The 18,121-nt window shown below is 44.1% G+C and overlaps 1 protein-coding gene and 1 pseudogene across 1 annotated transcript in view; both read right to left on the bottom strand.

The window, feature by feature from the left end:
• GPR125 (G protein-coupled receptor 125) overlaps positions 1 to 18,121 on the bottom strand; it is a 211,085-nt gene that overhangs the window by 17,555 nt on the left and 175,409 nt on the right. The window contains exons 15-16 of the mRNA XM_006884506.1: positions 16,907 to 17,031; positions 13,566 to 13,689 (exon numbers count right to left, since the gene is read on the bottom strand). Of these exons, the coding sequence (XP_006884568.1) occupies positions 13,566 to 13,689; positions 16,907 to 17,031 (249 nt within the window). The remainder of the gene's footprint in view (positions 1 to 13,565; positions 13,690 to 16,906; positions 17,032 to 18,121) is intronic.
• On the bottom strand, positions 6,400 to 11,770 carry LOC102851648 (annotated as a pseudogene).

Below are 18,121 nucleotides of genomic sequence, written 5' to 3'. Positions count from 1 at the left end.
AATCGGGATGGGTGTGTCAGAGGCAGTGCGATTGGCACAGGATAGAACAGAGTTTAGAGCTGTTGTACATAGGGTCATTATGAGTCGCAAACGACTCGACGGCACATAACAACAACAACAGTGTTAAGAGTGTTGATTGTGGATCCGAGCAAGCTGTCATTGCTCACAAGTTCAATCTCTTCTCCATCTAATATGGTGCTGCTAATTGGCCCAGTGGTGAGAATCTTTGTGTTCTTGATGTTGAGCTTCAATCCATATTGAAGACCACAGTCCTTAACCTCCCTGCAGTAGAGTCAATGCAGACACACGGTGCCTTGACAGGATAGAGTGGAAATGACCCCAAAGGCCTTCCAAGGTTACACACTCACAGAGGAGGAGACTGTCTGGTTGTTTTCTACAAGAGTACCTGGTGGGTTTGACTCCTCAGACTTTTGGGTATACGTTCAATGCTTAATGTATAGCACCACTAACATGGCTCAGAAGCAGCTAAAAGGCCCTCAAAAATGACTACATCAACTTTCTTTACAGCAATAAAACAAGACACATGTTTAACATATGACTGTGAAACCACTCCAGTTAACAGTGAATTTCCAGGGGAAGATATGAGTGGGCTAAGAGAGGTGTCCAGGCAGCTCTGGTGGCCAAGTGGGTAAGCAAGCAGTTGCACTGCCATCCCAAAGGCATGCAGTTCAAATCCATCAGCTGCTCTGTGGGGAAAAGATGAGCAATCTCCTCCTGTGTGATTTACAGCCTCTGAAAGCCTGCTGGCATAACAGCAACAGCGAGGGAGCTATCCATCCAATTTTAAGCCAAAAAATAAACTCATGTGGCAGAAGAGTGATGTTGTTATGTGCCATCGAGTCACCTGCAATTCAAAGTGACCCCTGTGTACAAAAGCTCTGAACTCTGCCCTATCTTGAACAATCTCACTGTCTCCAACACCCCTACCCCTATTACCTTAGTTACTATGTCAATCCATATCATCTAGATCTTCCTCTCCATTTCTCTGATGTTACCAAGTAACTGCAAAGACCATGGCCTGGATCAGGCACACCTTAGTCTCTGGATTGACACCATTGCTCTTCAGTCCTCTGGAGAGGTCCTTGACTGCAGATTTTCCTTGTGCAATTTAACTTTTGAATTCTTAACTGTGAGTTTCTCTGTTGATTATGGAACAAAACAGCTGAAACAGAACAATCCCAATCTCTTCTCCACCTATCATGGTGCTGCCAATTGGCCCAGTGGGGAGAATCTCTGTCTTCTTAATATTGAGCTTGAATCCATATTGAAGTCTCCAGTCCTTGACCTTCTGCAGCAAATGCTCCAAGTTGTCCTCAGTTTTGGCAAGCAAGGTTGTCTCATCTGCATAATGCAGTTTGTTGATGGGTCTTCCTCCAATTTCAATGCCACATTCCTCCTCAGAAAGTTCAACTTCCCAAATGTTCTGTTCTGCATATAGATTGAAAAGGTATGGAGATAGGATACATCCCTGAAGTAATCCTTTCCTGATTTTGAACCATGTAGTGCTATCCAGGAAAAATTTCAGCTTTCAGGATTACAAAATTCCTTGCTCTTTTTATTCTTCATATCTTCTTTTATAATTATTACAAGTGAAAATCTATTCTCATCCTAAAGCAATCAACCTCTCATTTTAAAGGAACTGCTTATTAATGTCTAGAAAATCAAACAGACTGGTCAAACCTGTGTCAATAATAAAAGCATTTCAACTTCCTCCCAAAGTTCATTCACTTCTTGATAGCCAGTCATTTCAGAGTCAACACTGCACTGCATGAAAGCACAGGTCTTATTTTGCAAAAGGGGGTGAAAAAAATAAAAACAAACAAATAACAAGCCCTAAGACAACCAATCTCTGTGACCAGTAAATCCTCCAAGGACTGTGAAAGTGGCAATGGGGCGGGCTTCATTTGGTCAAAGTAAAGGAAGTTTATCATCTTCTTAGGGAGGAAAACTAACTCCTCAGTTCCTGTTACTTTTGCTGACTATTCTGCAAAAACAAAATTTATAGACGGCAAGTGGAACAAAAAGCATAAAATGCCCTCTGAGCTACCTAGAGTCACATCAAATACTGTAAATAAAAACAGTATAAATGAATTTGGTGCACAGACACCAATAAAATGCAAGGGGAAGAAAACATCCCTGGCATGGACTCAAATGGGAGATGAGATTATTGCAGGGAGTTTTCTCTGATGCAGAGGTCAAACGATGAGACAGGCTTTCAGATTTATTAGTGGCCAAGGTAGGTTTATAAAGACCTTCAAACAGAGGAAGAAGTGCAACACCGAGAATTTTCCTACTTTTGATCTAAGGGAAGAAACTCGATCTTTGGGATCTGACGTGGATTTGATGGCATCCCTAAATTTCTTAGGAAGTTGAAAGATACAAATGCTCCCCAGGTAAGCAATTCTTACTAAAGGGGCACTCTGAGAATTCCGATGTCCTAGGAATTAAGTCACAAATGAACAAATATTCTACAACATTTAGACATCAGGGGGTTGTGGTTAGATGCCGTCGAGTCGAGTATGACTCACAGCAACTCTATGAACGAGCTCTGTCTTATCCCATGCCACCCTCAAAATCCCTGACTTGAAAACACAGCTGCAGTCACTGGTCAGTCCTTCTGGTTGAGGGCCTTCACCTTTTTCACAGAGCCTCTATCTTCGCAAAGAGCAGCCTATCATAACAACATGCCCAAAGCACGTGAGACAAAGCGGTGTCACCTTTGCCTCCCAGGGGCATCCTGGATGCACTCCTCTGAGACACAGCTGTTCCATCAAGAAGATGGTAGCACTATTTATTGTTGTTATATGCCGCCGAGTTGCTTGCGACTCATAGTGACCCTATGTACAAGAGCCCTAAACTCTGCTCTGTCCTGTGCCAATTGCACTGTCTCTGACACACCCACCACGATTACCCCAGTCACTGAATGAATCCACCTCATAGAGGGCCTTCCCCTCCTGCGCTGTCCCTCCACCCTTCCAAGCAAGATGTCCCTCTCCAAGGACCAGTCCCTCCTTATAACATGTCCAAAGTATGTTAGAAGGAGCCTCAGAATCTTTACCTCCAAGGAGCTGCCTGGTTTAACCCTTTCCAAGATGAATCTGTTTGTTTTCCTAGCAGTCCACGGTACCCTCAATATTCTTTTCCAGCACCACAGCTCAAAGGCATCAATTCTCCTTCTATTCTCCTTAGTCATTGTCCAGCTCTCTGATGCATAACAAGTGATAGCAAAGACCATGGCCTGTATCAGACACACCTTAGTCTCCAGAGAGACACCACTGCTCTTCAGTACTTTGGAGAGGTCCCTCACAGCAGACTTTCCCATTGCAATATGTCTTCTAATTTCCTGGCTACTGGTGCCAAGAGTTTTGACAGTGGAGCCAAGCAAACTAAAGCTGTGAACAATCTCTTCACCATACATCCTGATGCTGCCAATTGGTCTAGTGGTGAGAATCTTTGTCTTCTTGACATTGAGCCTTAATCCACATTGGAGGCTGCAGTCCTTGACCCTCTGCAGCAAGCATTCCAGGTCCCCCTCAGTTTCAGCCAGCAGGGTTGTGACATCTGTATAATGCAGATTGTTGATAGATCTTCCACCAATCTTGACCCCACATTTCTCCTCATAGAGCCCAGCCTCTCGGATAATCTGCATACAGGTTGAAAAGGTATGGAGACAGGACACATCCCTGGAGTACGCCCTTCCCAGTTCTGAACCATGCAGTGTTTCCTTGATCTGTTCTGAAGACTGCCTCTTGGTCCAAGTACAGATTTCTCATTAGCACTATTTAATAAAAATAATTTTCCTGTGTTTTGTTATGTGTTACTTCTGACTGTATTCTCCATTCAATACTTGGGTAAGTTACTGGTGGGACATCAACCCCCAAAAACTCTAAGACCAGTATAAGACACAACACACACAGACACATACATACGTCACCTAACCAGGAACTCTCATACTTGAGTCTAGGCTTCGTAACAATTCTACTTTAACAGCCGGTAAACACCAAAGGTTCATGTTGCAAAACATTACATTTAATATAAGATGAATAAGTAATTGATATGTATGATAAATGTGAGATACATTTGTATTATATAAATATAAAACAAATACATATTATATGTATTTTATATCTAATAAATATATATCATATCTAATAAATATATTTATTAGATATCATACCTAATATACATTTATCATATAAGTATATGTTATATATTATATATTCGAAATATATTATATAAGTATTACATATAATAAATATTATATTATTAATTATAATATATAATAGAATAATATCTATTTATAGGTATATATAATGATATATAATATATAACATTATATTATAATTAATATTATATATAGTAAATTTCTCTTTTCTACATATACAGTATATTATTGCTGCTGTTCTGTGCTGTCAACCAAGATTCACAATGATCCTATGAACAATAGATCGGAACCTTGTCCTATCTGACACCACTCTCACAAGCTAACAGGCTCAAGCATATGAAAATTATGAGTTTCCGTTACTGAATGCCTCCTATGATGACAGAATAAGAATCGATGCCTTTGAGCTGTGGTGTTGGAAAAAGACTACTGAATAATCCATGGACTGCCGAAAGCACAAACAGGTATGTCTTGGAGAAGGTGCAGCCAAAGTGCTCCAAGGAGGCAAAAATACCAAGGCTTTGTCTCTCGTACTTTGGCCATGTAGCTAGCAGAGGCTATTCCTTGGAGAGGGACATCATGGATGGTCAGCAAAAGAGAGGAAGTCCCTCAATCAGATGGAGGACACACAGTGACTGCAGCTATGAGCTCAAGTATGTCAGAGATGATGAGGATGGCACAGGCCAGGCCAGGGTTTAGCTTTGTTGTTCATAGGGAGGGTCACCATGGGTTGTGATGAGTTGTACTTGACCCACAAGCACCTAAAAATAGCAACAACTACATGCCACAATATGTACTAGACAGTTTTGTTTATTTCATTTTATCCACCTCATATTACTGTCCAGTCAATGTGATTAATCTTGAGTTAGTTAGCAACAAAGAAATTGAGGCCAAGGGAAGTAAGTTCAATCATCCACCAGATGCTACCTGGTGGGAGGCAGGGATATGGTTCAAGCTCAAGTCCACTGGTTTCTAAACCTCTGCCCATTCTCTCACACCATGCTGTATACTAAAGCGCACTGTCTAGGGCTCAAGGAATCAGAGTCAAAGAGACTAGAGTAGAATCCCACTTTGGCCACCCAGCAGCCTTGGTGCATTGGGGCAAAGTCATTCAGTTCTTTCTAGCTCAGTTTATTTACCCATAAAGTGTATGAGTAAGAAGCACTTCTTCGGGTTCATCTGAAAGACAAGACTGTCTGTTTGCTGTAGCTGCAAATAGAACACTCTCAATGCTCTTCCACTGATTGGATTTTCCCAATGCACCTCACGCACCACTGCAGTGACCTTCTAGATAACAGATCTTAGGGGACACTCGCGAAGGTCAGCCGGCACCACATTTAATAGATTGAATCATGGAGTGTTGGAGCCACAAGGTGGCTTAAATTAGATCCAGCCGAATACCTCCAGCAAATAGCTGTGGAAATCGAGAACCAGAGAATTAACGAGCAAACAATTACTTGGCAGCACATCAGGATCCTGGACACCAGGATCTCTTCCAACCTCGGGTCAACAGCCCTTCTCCCCCACCACCTTGACTTCTCAGCTCTCCTTCGGCCAAAGAGCTAAATGCCGTCAATGCTCTGGAAACTGAGCCGGGAAGCAGGGTGGGCAGTAGCTGGCAACCTTTGAAAACCTCCAACACCACTACAGGGACTGAGAGGGAATATTAGGACTGACACTCACCATGTCCAGAAGATGCGACCTCTTAAAGAGACCAACGCAAAACCATACTGAGGCTGATGTTTGCTGCCAATGAGGAATTTTCAACCCTTAAGGACTCCAGGTGACAGAGTCGAGCTGCCTATAGAATTGTCGAGGCTGTAGTCCTTCCTGGAGTATTTTCCCGTAGAGTTGTTGACAAACTCACCACTGTGCCATCAGAACCCCTTACCAGACCGCGAACCATGTGCAAACACTTCTGTAGACAGAAGTGCGAACAGTCTCTTCGTTACTTTTTTTTTATTATTTTGTTTTGTACTTATGTTTATTTCACCAACTCCTGAGAAAGATACTAAAATGGGGCTCTTTCACGCCTCCTGAGGACATTTTCAGAAGCCACTTTGTCCTCAAGCTCACCTACATAGGCTCACATGTAGAGAAGGGTATCAGCGTACATGCCCAGGGGTGCATTAAGAGACCCTTTGGAAAGCACTGCAGTGTAACATGGTGAAACAGCAAAAAGGGGCCAGGCAAATTTGCCCAAGACACAGGATGTGTTAGTAGGTGAAAATCACGTCCTTAGTGTAATCTAGTTTCTCTAGGTTAGGGTGAATGGCATTCTGGACCATGGTGGGTGGGCCACACACCAGGATAAATGCGGACCCCCCAGGAGGAGGGAGGTGCTCCTGGATCATGTTGGCAGTAATGAAGCCGGAGTCATACATCCAGCCGGTGGGAGGCCTGTCCAAGGTGTACCACAGCTTAAACTGACTTGGATGAGTTCTGGCTGTTTCTTCAAGCTCCTGTCTCACCAAGATATCCTCCTCTGTCTGGTTGGCAAAGATGAGGGACATCTTGGTCGTGTCCCTGGGGTTCCTGGTGATGTGGCGGATGAGTTGCAGCATGGGTGTGATCCCTGTCCCCCCAGCAATCATTTCCAGGTGAAGGGCCAGGTTTTTTTCCGGCTGACTTGTGTTGTCTGTTCTGACTTCAAGATTCCCTGGACCATGGCAGAACAGGCGTCCGGAGGGCCCTCAAAAAAGGATGGTATCCCCTATTTTCATGTTTTCCAAGTATTGAGTCATCTTACCCCCTTCAGGATAGTTGGGGTGTACACTTTTGAAGTTGTTGTTGTTAGGGGCCGTGGAGTCGCTTGCGACTCATAGCGACCCTATGTACAACAGCCCTAAACTCTGCTCTATCCTGTGCTAATCTCACTGTCTCTGACACACCCATCCCAATTACCCCAGTCACTGAATCAATCCACCTCATAGAGGGTCTTCCCTTTCTGCGCCGTCCCTCCACTCTCCCAAGCATGATGTTCCTCTCCAAGGACCTCTCCCTCCTTACAACATGTCCAAAGTATGTCAGACAATGCCTCAGAATCCTTGCCTCCAAGGAGCAGCCTGGTTTAACCCTCTCCAGGATGAATCTGCTTGTTCTCTTGGCAGTCCAGGGTACATTCAATACTCTTTTCCGGCACCACAGCTCAAAGGCACCAATTCTCCTTCTGTCCTTAGTCATTGTCCAACTCTTGGATGCATAACAAGTGATTGCAAAGACCATAGCCCATATCAGACGCACCTTAGTCTCCAGAGTAACACCATTGCTCTTCAGTACCCTGGAGAAGTCCCTAACAGCAGACTTTCCCATCGCAATACGTTTTTTGATTTCCTGGCTACTGGTACCAAGAGTGTTGACTGTGGAGCCAAGCAGACTAAAGCTGTTAACAATCTCAATCTCTTCACCATCCATCCTGATGCTGCCAATTGGTCCAGTGGTGAGAATCTTTGTCTTCTTGACATTGAGCTTCAATCCATACTGAAACCTGCAGTCCTTGACCCTCTGCAGCAAGCATTTCAGGTCCTTCTCAGTTTCAGCAAGCAGGGTTATGTCATCTGCATTTTTGAAGTAGATCTTCATAATTAAGTCCACAAAGCCTTGGTCGTCATCACAGGAGACAGGGGTATAAGTCCTGGTCACAAAATCGTCATCAATTTCGGCTATGAGATGAATATAGTTACCTATAGGGAGGCCCAAGACATGGTCTGTTGAGGGCAGTCCAAAGCGAAACTCCCTGGTGTTATGGCTGATTTGCTCTTTTTCAATTCAGGGCAGAGGGTACTTGGTTTCAGGGTTCTGTAAAGTGATAAGCTTTTTCTTGAGTTCTTGTTCCTCAGGACCAATATGAGCACCGTCACGTCAATGATGGTGATGGTGAGGAGCAGGACTGGGTCCCAGAATGACATGCAGAACATGCCTTCAAGCTGGAGGCTGTGCGCTTCTCTGTCTCTCCGGGCCGACCACCCTGTGTGTGCTGCCCTGCAGCTCCACCTGGTGGTCAGGCACATGCACCTCGCTCACTCAGGCGCCCTCGGCTCCTTGTTATGGCTCCTTGTTAGTTTATAGATGAAGCACTGAGCCGCTTCAAGGTGATGTGACTAATCGTCCAGGCACTGTGGCAGACAAAGAATCAGAACCTCTCTACTCATGCCTGGAATCGTAGGCTATGGCTTCTGTATTCTATCAGCCTCCCGGTGGAGCAGCTCTGGTGGTGAACTGTTACAAGTCAATCTGCTAACTGAGAGGTCAGTGAACCCAATGGAGGATCATCAAAAGTTCAAGTCCACTTGACGGCAGTGGGAACCCTCTTCTCAGCTGATGACGACTACTGCAAAAATGTATTCTTATGACAAATGAAGTAGATAGTGACTGAATCAGAAACACACAAATGACTCTTTGGAATCATATTGACATTCTTATTCTTTTGCAATCCTTGAACTAATGGGCATTTTTTTTGCTTTCGAGGTCCTAAAAACTCAGTGTCATTCCTCCCCTTCTCTTTGTAGAAAGGTACAAAATACCACTTTTAAAACAGCCTCTTCTATTCATTTCCACAGTGAAATATACTCAAAGAAAACATTCCTCATTCATGGGAACAATGTCTATGTTTAGATAAAACGGAGACGGTTACTATGATTGTGTACTAGGTCTTGAGTCTATACTAAAAATTTGGCTAGGGTAGAGTGATTTCTACAATTTATAGAGATTTCTCCTGTTTACTAATTCAATAAGCGTTTGATGACCACCTCCTATGGTCCAGGCCCTGTGCTGAGCACTGGGTCAAGACCTGGTGAATAAAATCCAAGTATATTCCTTCCCTCAAAGTTAGGAGTCCAGGTATATATTGTAATAACCAGGGAACACAAAAATAGTCTACGACACAGCTTAGACATTACCATGAAAGTGCAAACACTACCACAGACTAACTAGAGGAGTTGTGGCACAGGACCTCAGAACTGTCACACTGAACTGTTGTTCGTAGGTGCTGCTGAGTGGAATACAACTCACAGTGATCCTCCAAACAACAGATCTGAATCCTGTCCTAGCCTGTGTCATCTTCTCCATCTCTGATACACTGAACTGGGGTCTCAGGATAAGGGGGTGTCAGTCACGTGACAAAGTGGTGGAATGACTAATACAAGAACAACAGCACAGCTGTCAGTGTTTTTATAAATTCATCCAAATCTGAGATCTGACTTATCTGCAGGCCCCAAACAAAGATCTCCCAGTGTTCTGAGATGGCGTAAAATGAAGAAATAAATTGTTGTTGTTGTTGTTATGTGCCATTGAGTCGCTTGTGACTCACAGTGACCCTATATGTACAACAGTTCTCAACCCTGCTCTATCCTGAACCAACCTGATAATCTCTGACACATCTTCCCCCACTACTCCAGTCACTGAGTCAATCCATCTCATCTTCCTCTCTTTTGCTGTCCCTCCACCCTTCCAAGCGTGATGTCCCTCTCCAAGGACTAGTGCCTCCTCGCAACATGTCCAAAGTGTGTCAGATGGTGCTTCAGAATCCTTGCCTCCAAGGAGCTGCCTGGTATTGCAATGTGGCTTCCTACCAACAGGCCACCTGGGCTCCCTGTTCATCAGTTACAGTCACAGTAATTGCTGTCAAATTGGCCACAGTGCCCAGTGATCCCATGAACCACAGATCTGCCCTTTGGGACCTTCTCTGAACACCCTCTCTGTCTTTGACATGCTCATGTCCGTTGTTACATGGTCACTGCGTCGGTTCACCATGCTGAGCAGTTTCTTCTCTTGCTCTGACACTCTACCATTCCCAGCTTGATATCTTTGTCCAAGGACTGGCTCCCTCCTGATGACATGCCCTGAGATTTAGTAAGCAATTACTGTATGCTTGGCATTCTTGGGTCATTCCATCCTCTCAAAAATTCTTACACACGTACATTTTAAACAAGATCTCTGGTGTACAATATAGGATTAACATAAATCATAGTTCATGGCACAGTGTAATTATTGGGTCAATCATAGCTTGTTTTTATTATTATTAATGTAATAAAAGATGTGTGTGTGTGTGTGTGTGTGTGTACACACACCTGCTGAGGAGTGCTGACTCACAGCAACCTGTCCTCAGCTTTCTCAAGCTGTAAATCTCTGCAGGGTGAGACTGCTTCCTCTTTGTTGCAGCTGATGAGCTCGAACTTGTGACCTTGCAGTTAGCAGCTTAACCATACTATGCCATCAGGACTCCTTAGTAGCATAAGACAAATGCTTACTCTTCTATTACTTTCCGATGCTTGTGATCAGTAATGAAATCTTTCAGCTTACTGCCATCGAGGCAGAAGTGAACCTTCATGACAATTCACAGCTGACCCTCCTGTGTGTTTCTGAGCCCACAATCCACATGGGAAGAGCCTGCTCATCTTTCTCCCTAAGAGCTGCTGGTGGATTCGAATCAGCAAAGAGGCATGGCTTCGGGTTAGCAGCACAACGCCCAGTGGACTCCGCTAACATAAGCAGCCAGACTGCTACCAGCAAAACCAACAGCAGGACCTTGACAATGACATCAGATGAACATGGGAGCCCTTCCCGCAAGGAGAGCATCACTCCCCCATGGTTTACTTTTATGTACAGTTGTACTGAATTTATAAGGAGACTTGGTGGTGCAAGTGGGTACGCACTTTGCTGATAACAAAAAGGTCACCAGTTCAAACCCACCGGCTCTTCTCAGGGAAAGCTTTGGAAACCCTACGGGGTAGTTTTTTAGCAGTGGGTTTTGGTTTCTTTCATTCATTGGCCTATTGGCAAGAAGCTGTGCTTCTTTAAAATCCCAAAAGGCACAGAGTTCTAATCCACCAGCTGCTCCATGAGAGAAGGCTGGGCAATCTCCTCCTGTACGATTAACTGCCTCTGAAAACCTGATGGAGGGTTGCCCATGGGTTGGTTCCAACGCAACGGCACACACCCACAACACTGTATTTTAGTCTCATCATGTGTGCTGTTTTAGTTATTTTTATCTTTACAAAAACACTGTAAACATACAATATGGAGTCACGGTGGAAGAGCTGGGGCTTTGCTCAGTTTTTTCTTCCCCTTCTGCATTCCCCAGGATTGTTATGCACTGTTAGCATTCACCCGCGTCTGACTCTCCTACACCACCATGGTTTATTTGCCGCTTCTCTCAGAGATGGGCATCTGGGCTGTTTCCAGGTTTAGCTCCTGTGCACAGGGTCCTCATGAATATTCACATGCACATGCTCCCCTGGTACATGGGGACAAGGTGACTCTCCAGGGTAGGAGCCCAGGAGAGGGACCGCTGGGTCCCAGGGACAGTGTGGGAATGATTCACTTTAGGAAGCAAAGCCAACTGTCTTCCCAAGAATATCCATTAATATTCTCACCAGCAGAGCATCAAAGAGCCTATGGTGTCACAACAATATGTGCCATCATCAGGCTTCATTTTTGCCAACAGAATAGGTATAAATGGTCACCCGTTGTGGTTTTAATCTCTCTGTATCTACATAAACAACCAACAATGTTGGACACCTACTCTCACACACATTAGTTGTCCACATTCACCCGTCCGTGCAGCGCCCTGTCCACGCTCTTGTCCATTTTCCTACTGGGCTGTCTGCACCCATCTCAGCGGGGGCAGTTTATAGAGCAAGTCATACAGACATTCCAGCAGTTGTCCAGATCATGGCTAGCTCCTCCGAGTCTGTAACACATCACTTCACACAGGAGGCGTTGTAGAGGGCGAGAGGCAGCTGAGTCACAGGACAGGGTGGGAGCTGGGGCTGAAGGAAGTGGGTGGAGGTTTCAAAGTCGCTTCTTCCAAAGATGGCCCTCTGCCAGCCTCACAGTCCCCACCCGGCCCCAGCGGCTGGGTCTCACCTGCCCACAGACCTGAGCACTGCCCCCCACTGACAGGCTACCCCAGGGTTGGTAGAGCAGGAAGGTAAAAAGGTGAGTGGTGGGGTTCTGTAAACGGGCCTTGAGGGAGAACAGATAATGATGCTACTCCAGGCTCAGTGCAATCCTGCCCAGAACTACCACTACCCCAGGGCTCTATGGTGATGGGGAAAGTGTGGCGTGAAGATCCACCACTCCACACACCCCACGGGCCATGAGCAGCAGGGGTGAAGGAGTGAGGCAAACAACATCAGTCACAAAGGCTGGGCATAGCCCTGACTCTCATGTAACACCAATTTTTCACATAATGACCCAGTCTTTGGAAGCTAAACGTGTTGGTGAATGAGGAGTGGGTGTTACTTCATTAAGTCAAAGTCACGATTCTATATGTTTAGAATTCAAATGTCAGCTATTATAAAAGATGACAAACCCTGCTTGCTGAAACTGAGGAGGACTGAAGTGCTTGCTGCAGAAGGTCAAGCACTGCAGTCTTCAACATGGATTGAAGCTCAACAAAGATTCTCACCACTGGGCCAACTGGCAGCATCAGATTTAGATTGCTGACAACTTTAGTTTACTTGGCTCTACAATCAACACTCTTGGTACCAATAGCCAGGAAATTAAAAGAAGAATTGTGATGGAAAGTCTGTTGTCAGAGACCTCTCGAAGGTACTACGGAACAACGATGTCAGTCTGGAGACTAAGGTGCACCTGATACAGGCCATGGCTTTTGTCATTACCTGCTGTGCTTCAGAGAGCTCGACAAAGACTAGAGATGATAGAAGGAGAGTTGATGCTTTTGAGCTGTGGTACTGGAGAAGAGTACTGAATATACCATGGACTGATAGAACAAACAAGGTGATCCTGGAGAGGGTGAAGCCAAGGCTGCTCCTTGGAGGCAAGGATTCTGAGGCTCCGTCTGACATACTTTGGACATGTTGTGAGGAGGGACCAGTCCTTGGAGAGGAACATCATGCTTGGGAGGGTGGAGGGACAGCGCAGGAGAGGAAGATCCTTGATGAGATGGATTGATTCCATCACTGGAGTAATGAGGAAAGGCATGTAGGAGACAGTGAGACTGGCAAAGGATAGAGCAGGGTTTAGGGCTATGAGTTGCAAGCGACTCAATGGCACATGACAAAAACAATAATTATAGCAGATATAAAAGGAACTCAGGAATTCCCAAAGACAAATGAGTTTCTGAAAACACATATTCAGTATTAATGAGATGATTCAAAACTTGAAGTGTATAAAACATAAGAATATGAAACATAATATAATTATTATACGAAGGCCAATAAAAAATATATTTTTTAAAAAACCCAAAAACTTTGAAGTGTATTAGTAAAGTGTTTGAGTGATAAGACACTCCGTTTAATTTCACTTTTTAATTAAGAAAAGAACTTTAAAGAAACATTCTTCCTTTCATGGTTTATGAAATACAGAGGATTAAATTCTAATGAAAATATTGCCCCCACTTCCACACGCACTGACTTACGGCCTGGCAGATGCTGACGTTCCTGGTTTGGGTTACGCCTCCCACAAACACCACACAGGTCAGGAAGATGTGAAAGCACAAGTTCACGAGCATATGCCAGCTCTTTAGACTGATGCGAATCAAACTGTTAAAACAGAGCAAAGGGGGTGTGAAATATTAAAGCGGTACCAACACAAGAGGCATAAAATGGTAACCCGCCTGGGACCCTAAATTCATCTACTATTTAGAAAGAGGAACTCTGGTGGCTGAAGGGTAAGGAGTTGCGTTACCAGACCAAAGGCGCGCAGTTAAAATCCAGCAAGCGCTCCAGGTGAGAAAGAGGGCCACCTCCTCCTGTGGGATTTACAACCTCTGGGAATCTGCTGGCGGGTCAACTATGAGTTGGTAAGACTCCACGGCATGTTCACAACAACAAACCGAAACCAAACTTACTACTTGCAAGTCACTTCTGATTGATATTGTTGTCGTTAGGTGCCTTCGAGTCAAGTACGACGCATAGCAACCCTATGAACAAAAGATCTGAACCCTGCTCTATCCTACATGATTCTCAGACTTCGTGAAACACAAGCGCCCGTTGCAGTAGTCACCGTGTCAATCCACCTGGTTGAAGGTCTTCCTCTCCTTTGCAGACCCTCCACTCTTCCCAGCATCATGTCCCTCTCCAAGGAATAGCACCTCCTAGCCACATGTCTAAAGTATGTTAAGAGAAGCCTCAACATTCCTGTCTCCAAAGGACACTCTGGCTGCACCCTCTCCAAGACATATCTGTTCATTCTCTTGGCCGTCCATGGGATGCTCAGTGCTCCTCTCCAACACCACAGCTCAACCTCTATTAGGTGTCTGAGGCTGGATATCTTTATAGAGGCCAATCTTTCTCCAGCAAAGTGGTTGGAAGATTCAAGCCACTGAACTTTTTGTTAGCACCATTATGTATTATGTCACCAGAACTGCTCCTTAATGTCAAGCAAGAGCACATGTAAATGTTTCATGTTCATAGATTTTATTTTAAAACTATACTTATCACACATACGTACACGTACAGAACTTGGAAAATTCTTTCCGTTCAACACAAGTTTAAGAATTCAAAAACTCACATTCACTACCACTGATTCAGTCAACTCAGAGCTAAGTGCCATCAGGTTTCTGGAGACCAAATGGCATGGATGGAGACAGCCCATCTGTCTCTCTCAGAGTCAGTGGTGGATTCGTACTGCTTATCTTTGGGTTGATAGCATAACCACTTACCCATTGGGCCATCAGAGCTCCTTTGTTTTAACAATTAGCCTGTCAACAAACAAATGGATAGAGAAGCTGTGGTATGTTCACATAATGGAATACCACGCTGCATTGAAAAACAAGGAACTCATGAAACAGTATTCAAAATGAGTGACCCTGGAGGACATTCACCCTGAGTGAAATATCTCCGTCAAAAAAAGACAAATACTGCATGGTGCTACTGTTGTAAAAAGGGACTGACATCAGGGTTGGGGGAGACCGAGAAAGATGAGATAAATAATGTATATTGCATTGAAACAGATGAGCGAGAAAACTTTAAAAGGGATATATGATTGGGTATTAATTCTTATGAGTCCAGAACGAAGGCTGCATAGAGAAGTGGACTTCAGGGGAGAGAATGTATAACAATTAAAGAATTTTTCTTTTACTTTTCAAAGAGAAGAGTGAACTGGGGGTGAGGGGTGGGTAGGGAGAAAAGTACAACAATGAATAAATGGAAATCCAAAAGCTCTGTAAATTTCCATGAGAACTAATAATAATAATAATAACAATAAAAGATTTAAAAAAGCAATTAGCCTGACATTAAAAAGCCGAGATATTTTCTAGAACTTCAGCCCTGACTAAAACCCAACCCAGCCTCAATGACAAGCAGCACATCAGTTTGTGTTTATGTCTTCTATGCCAGGATGACTTGCCTGGCTTCCTGGAGGATTCTGCAAGGTGTCAAAGGATATTTTCCTCTTAGAGAAGCTAGGATAACACGATCTAAATGCCCTATACATTTTCTTCTGGCCTTTTATAAATGTCCAAGTTTTCCTCTTTATTTTTCTTTTGAAAAGCATAATCCCCTTTCACTATTTAACTAAATGTCAAGAGATGTCCTACCTGTCTGGCTTAAAAAGGAAAACACATCGTCGCAAAGTTTTCTGTACCGTGGTTTTCTGTTTAGTGAATTCGTTTATTTTATCATTTTCTCCTAGAAAGGTAAACATTTCTATAGTTTTCTGTCGTTTTGCTGCCAATTAGCAAAAACCACATCCCACACGTAAATGCCACTTTCCTAGAAAGGCCATTGAGAAAATTAAAAACACCACACCAGGAAAAAGTAATAAAATAAAAAAAAATACAGTCTGGTATTCAGACACCGGCTTGCATCTCCAGGTAACAACGCTGGGAAGCTAACATCATCCACTGCTCCCCTGTGCTCCCCTCACTGAAATATCCACAGCACATACCCCACTCCTCCAAACTCTTTTGCAAACAATGACTTTAACTGCCAGTGACCCAGTAGTTAAACACAGCTTTTGCTAACTGCCACTCTAGGTAACACATCTCTGCATGTCACAACAGAATCACGCTCCAGAAGGTTTCTAAGGCTAATTTTCTAGAAGTAGCAGCCAGGTCTTTCTTCCAACATGCTTCTGGGTGACAGCTGAATTCCTTTCTAGTTATTGGCTTAACACTCTGCAGACCCAGGATCTCCAACCCAAAAGTCAGTAACTAAATAATTACTAATTAATTATTAATAATGAATTTAATTAATAAATAATTATGGAGAACTAATATTTCTTGCTAATAAGGGAGCTCTGCTGGCGAAGTGGTAAGAGCTCCTCAAAGTGAGCCTGAGTGACAGAGCAGAACGGCCTCACAGGGTTTCCAAGGCTGTAAATCTTTTTGGTGCAGACTGGAGATCTCCCTCCTGAAAACAGGGTTCAAAGTATCAACTGCTGGGTTAGCAACTAAGTGCGTTAACCACTGCGCTACCAAGGCCACTCCTATTTTTAAACACTTGGTGCTCTTACAGATTCTCAGCAGCACAAGAAAAAGAGCAGGTGCCCACCAGCCTATAACTTACTTATGCTTCAGCAGAAATCCCCCAAAGATAACAAAGTGACTGGGAAGCTTTCAAAGACATACTGGCCAGCCCATGTATTGATCTATGTTTCAAACTGCACGGAACGAAGCAAGCTTGGGTGTGTTCTAAAGCAGCAGTCCTCGGGCTGGACGACACCACAGCACTCAGCAGTGCTCTGACCTAGTCCACTGTGGTAAGGTCCCCCAGTGCCACGTGCAGAGACTGGGGCACATCCAGCTTAACTCCTTACCTGTGATGGTATATGTAGCTGACGATGACGGCCAGGAGGCACAAGAGGAGGATGACAGCAGTGGTATACACAACGGGATGCAAGAGAGAGGCCGCCTGGGTGTACAGCTCAGAGCCCGTCAAATCCTGTGAGGGAAGAAGGAGGCATGATTCCTGCGGCAGAGATGTGGACGCAGCAACAGAGATTTCCTGCAGCAACTTGCTAACACTGACGCCGAAAACTCTTCATTTTGCCCAAAGGCTCACGGTTCATGCTATTTCCTGCAGACATTCCTTGGCCTTCTTAACTCCCACCTGACTAATCCTTCACAGTGCGTTCTTATTATTTCCCCTAAGAATTTATGGTTTTGTTTTTTATTTCTTCCATTTTTCCATAGTTGGTAGCATTCAAATATCACTTCAATCCATCAGAGGCAAACAAACTGTACAGTCAAAACTGGAATCCACCTGGCGCTTCTCAGCGGAATGATGAGGTAGGAGGTTTGCATGAAGCATAAAGTTTGCATAAAGTTTTGGAAACTCTATGGGGCCATCTGCTCTGTCCTAGAGCATTCATTCACTATGAGTTGAAATCAACTCAAGCACTGTGGAGTTTTTATGTGGGTGTCTTTAAGAAATGTTCAAGAACACTTCATCACGTATTTAACTATATGAATAACGCAATTAAATCGCCATGAAATGGAACCATCACCAAGCACCTAACAGTTTAGTTGTGTGACAGAAAGAGGGCAAGTGAAACCGCCAACCACAGTTCTTGACCAATAGTTACAATATATGCGTCTCTGAGCTAATCAAACAACAGTATACCCAACTATGCAAAAACACTGAATACAGTATCTCAAGCTTGTAAGAAACTTCAATTTGTCAAATACACTCAAGACCACTGGGGCAGTCACTGTATCAATCCATCTTGCTGATGGCCTTCTTCTTCTCTTTCTCTTACCCTTGACTTTTATCTGTATGATGTCTTTCTCCCAGGACTGGCCCCTCCCAGCAGCATGCTCAAAGAACGCAAAAGGAAATTTCAGAATCCGTGCCTTACAGGAGCGCCCTGGTACACGTCCTCCAAAAGAGAACTCACATGTGGAAAGTGACTGGAGCACTTATTGAAAAAGACCAAAGACGACAGCCTTCAATATGAACTGCATCTCAGCAGCAAGAAAACACAAGTCCTCTATGGGAAGCCAAACTTTATACCAAATATTATATGAAAACC

Source organism: Elephantulus edwardii, unplaced genomic scaffold, assembly GCF_000299155.1.
Source record: "Elephantulus edwardii isolate Elephantulus edwardi_28Jun2011 unplaced genomic scaffold, EleEdw1.0 scaffold00035, whole genome shotgun sequence".
Classification (NCBI taxonomy): Eukaryota; Metazoa; Chordata; class Mammalia; order Macroscelidea; family Macroscelididae; genus Elephantulus; species Elephantulus edwardii.
Note: the sequence above shows the minus strand (reverse complement) of the source record. Positions and strands in the feature narration are given on the sequence as shown.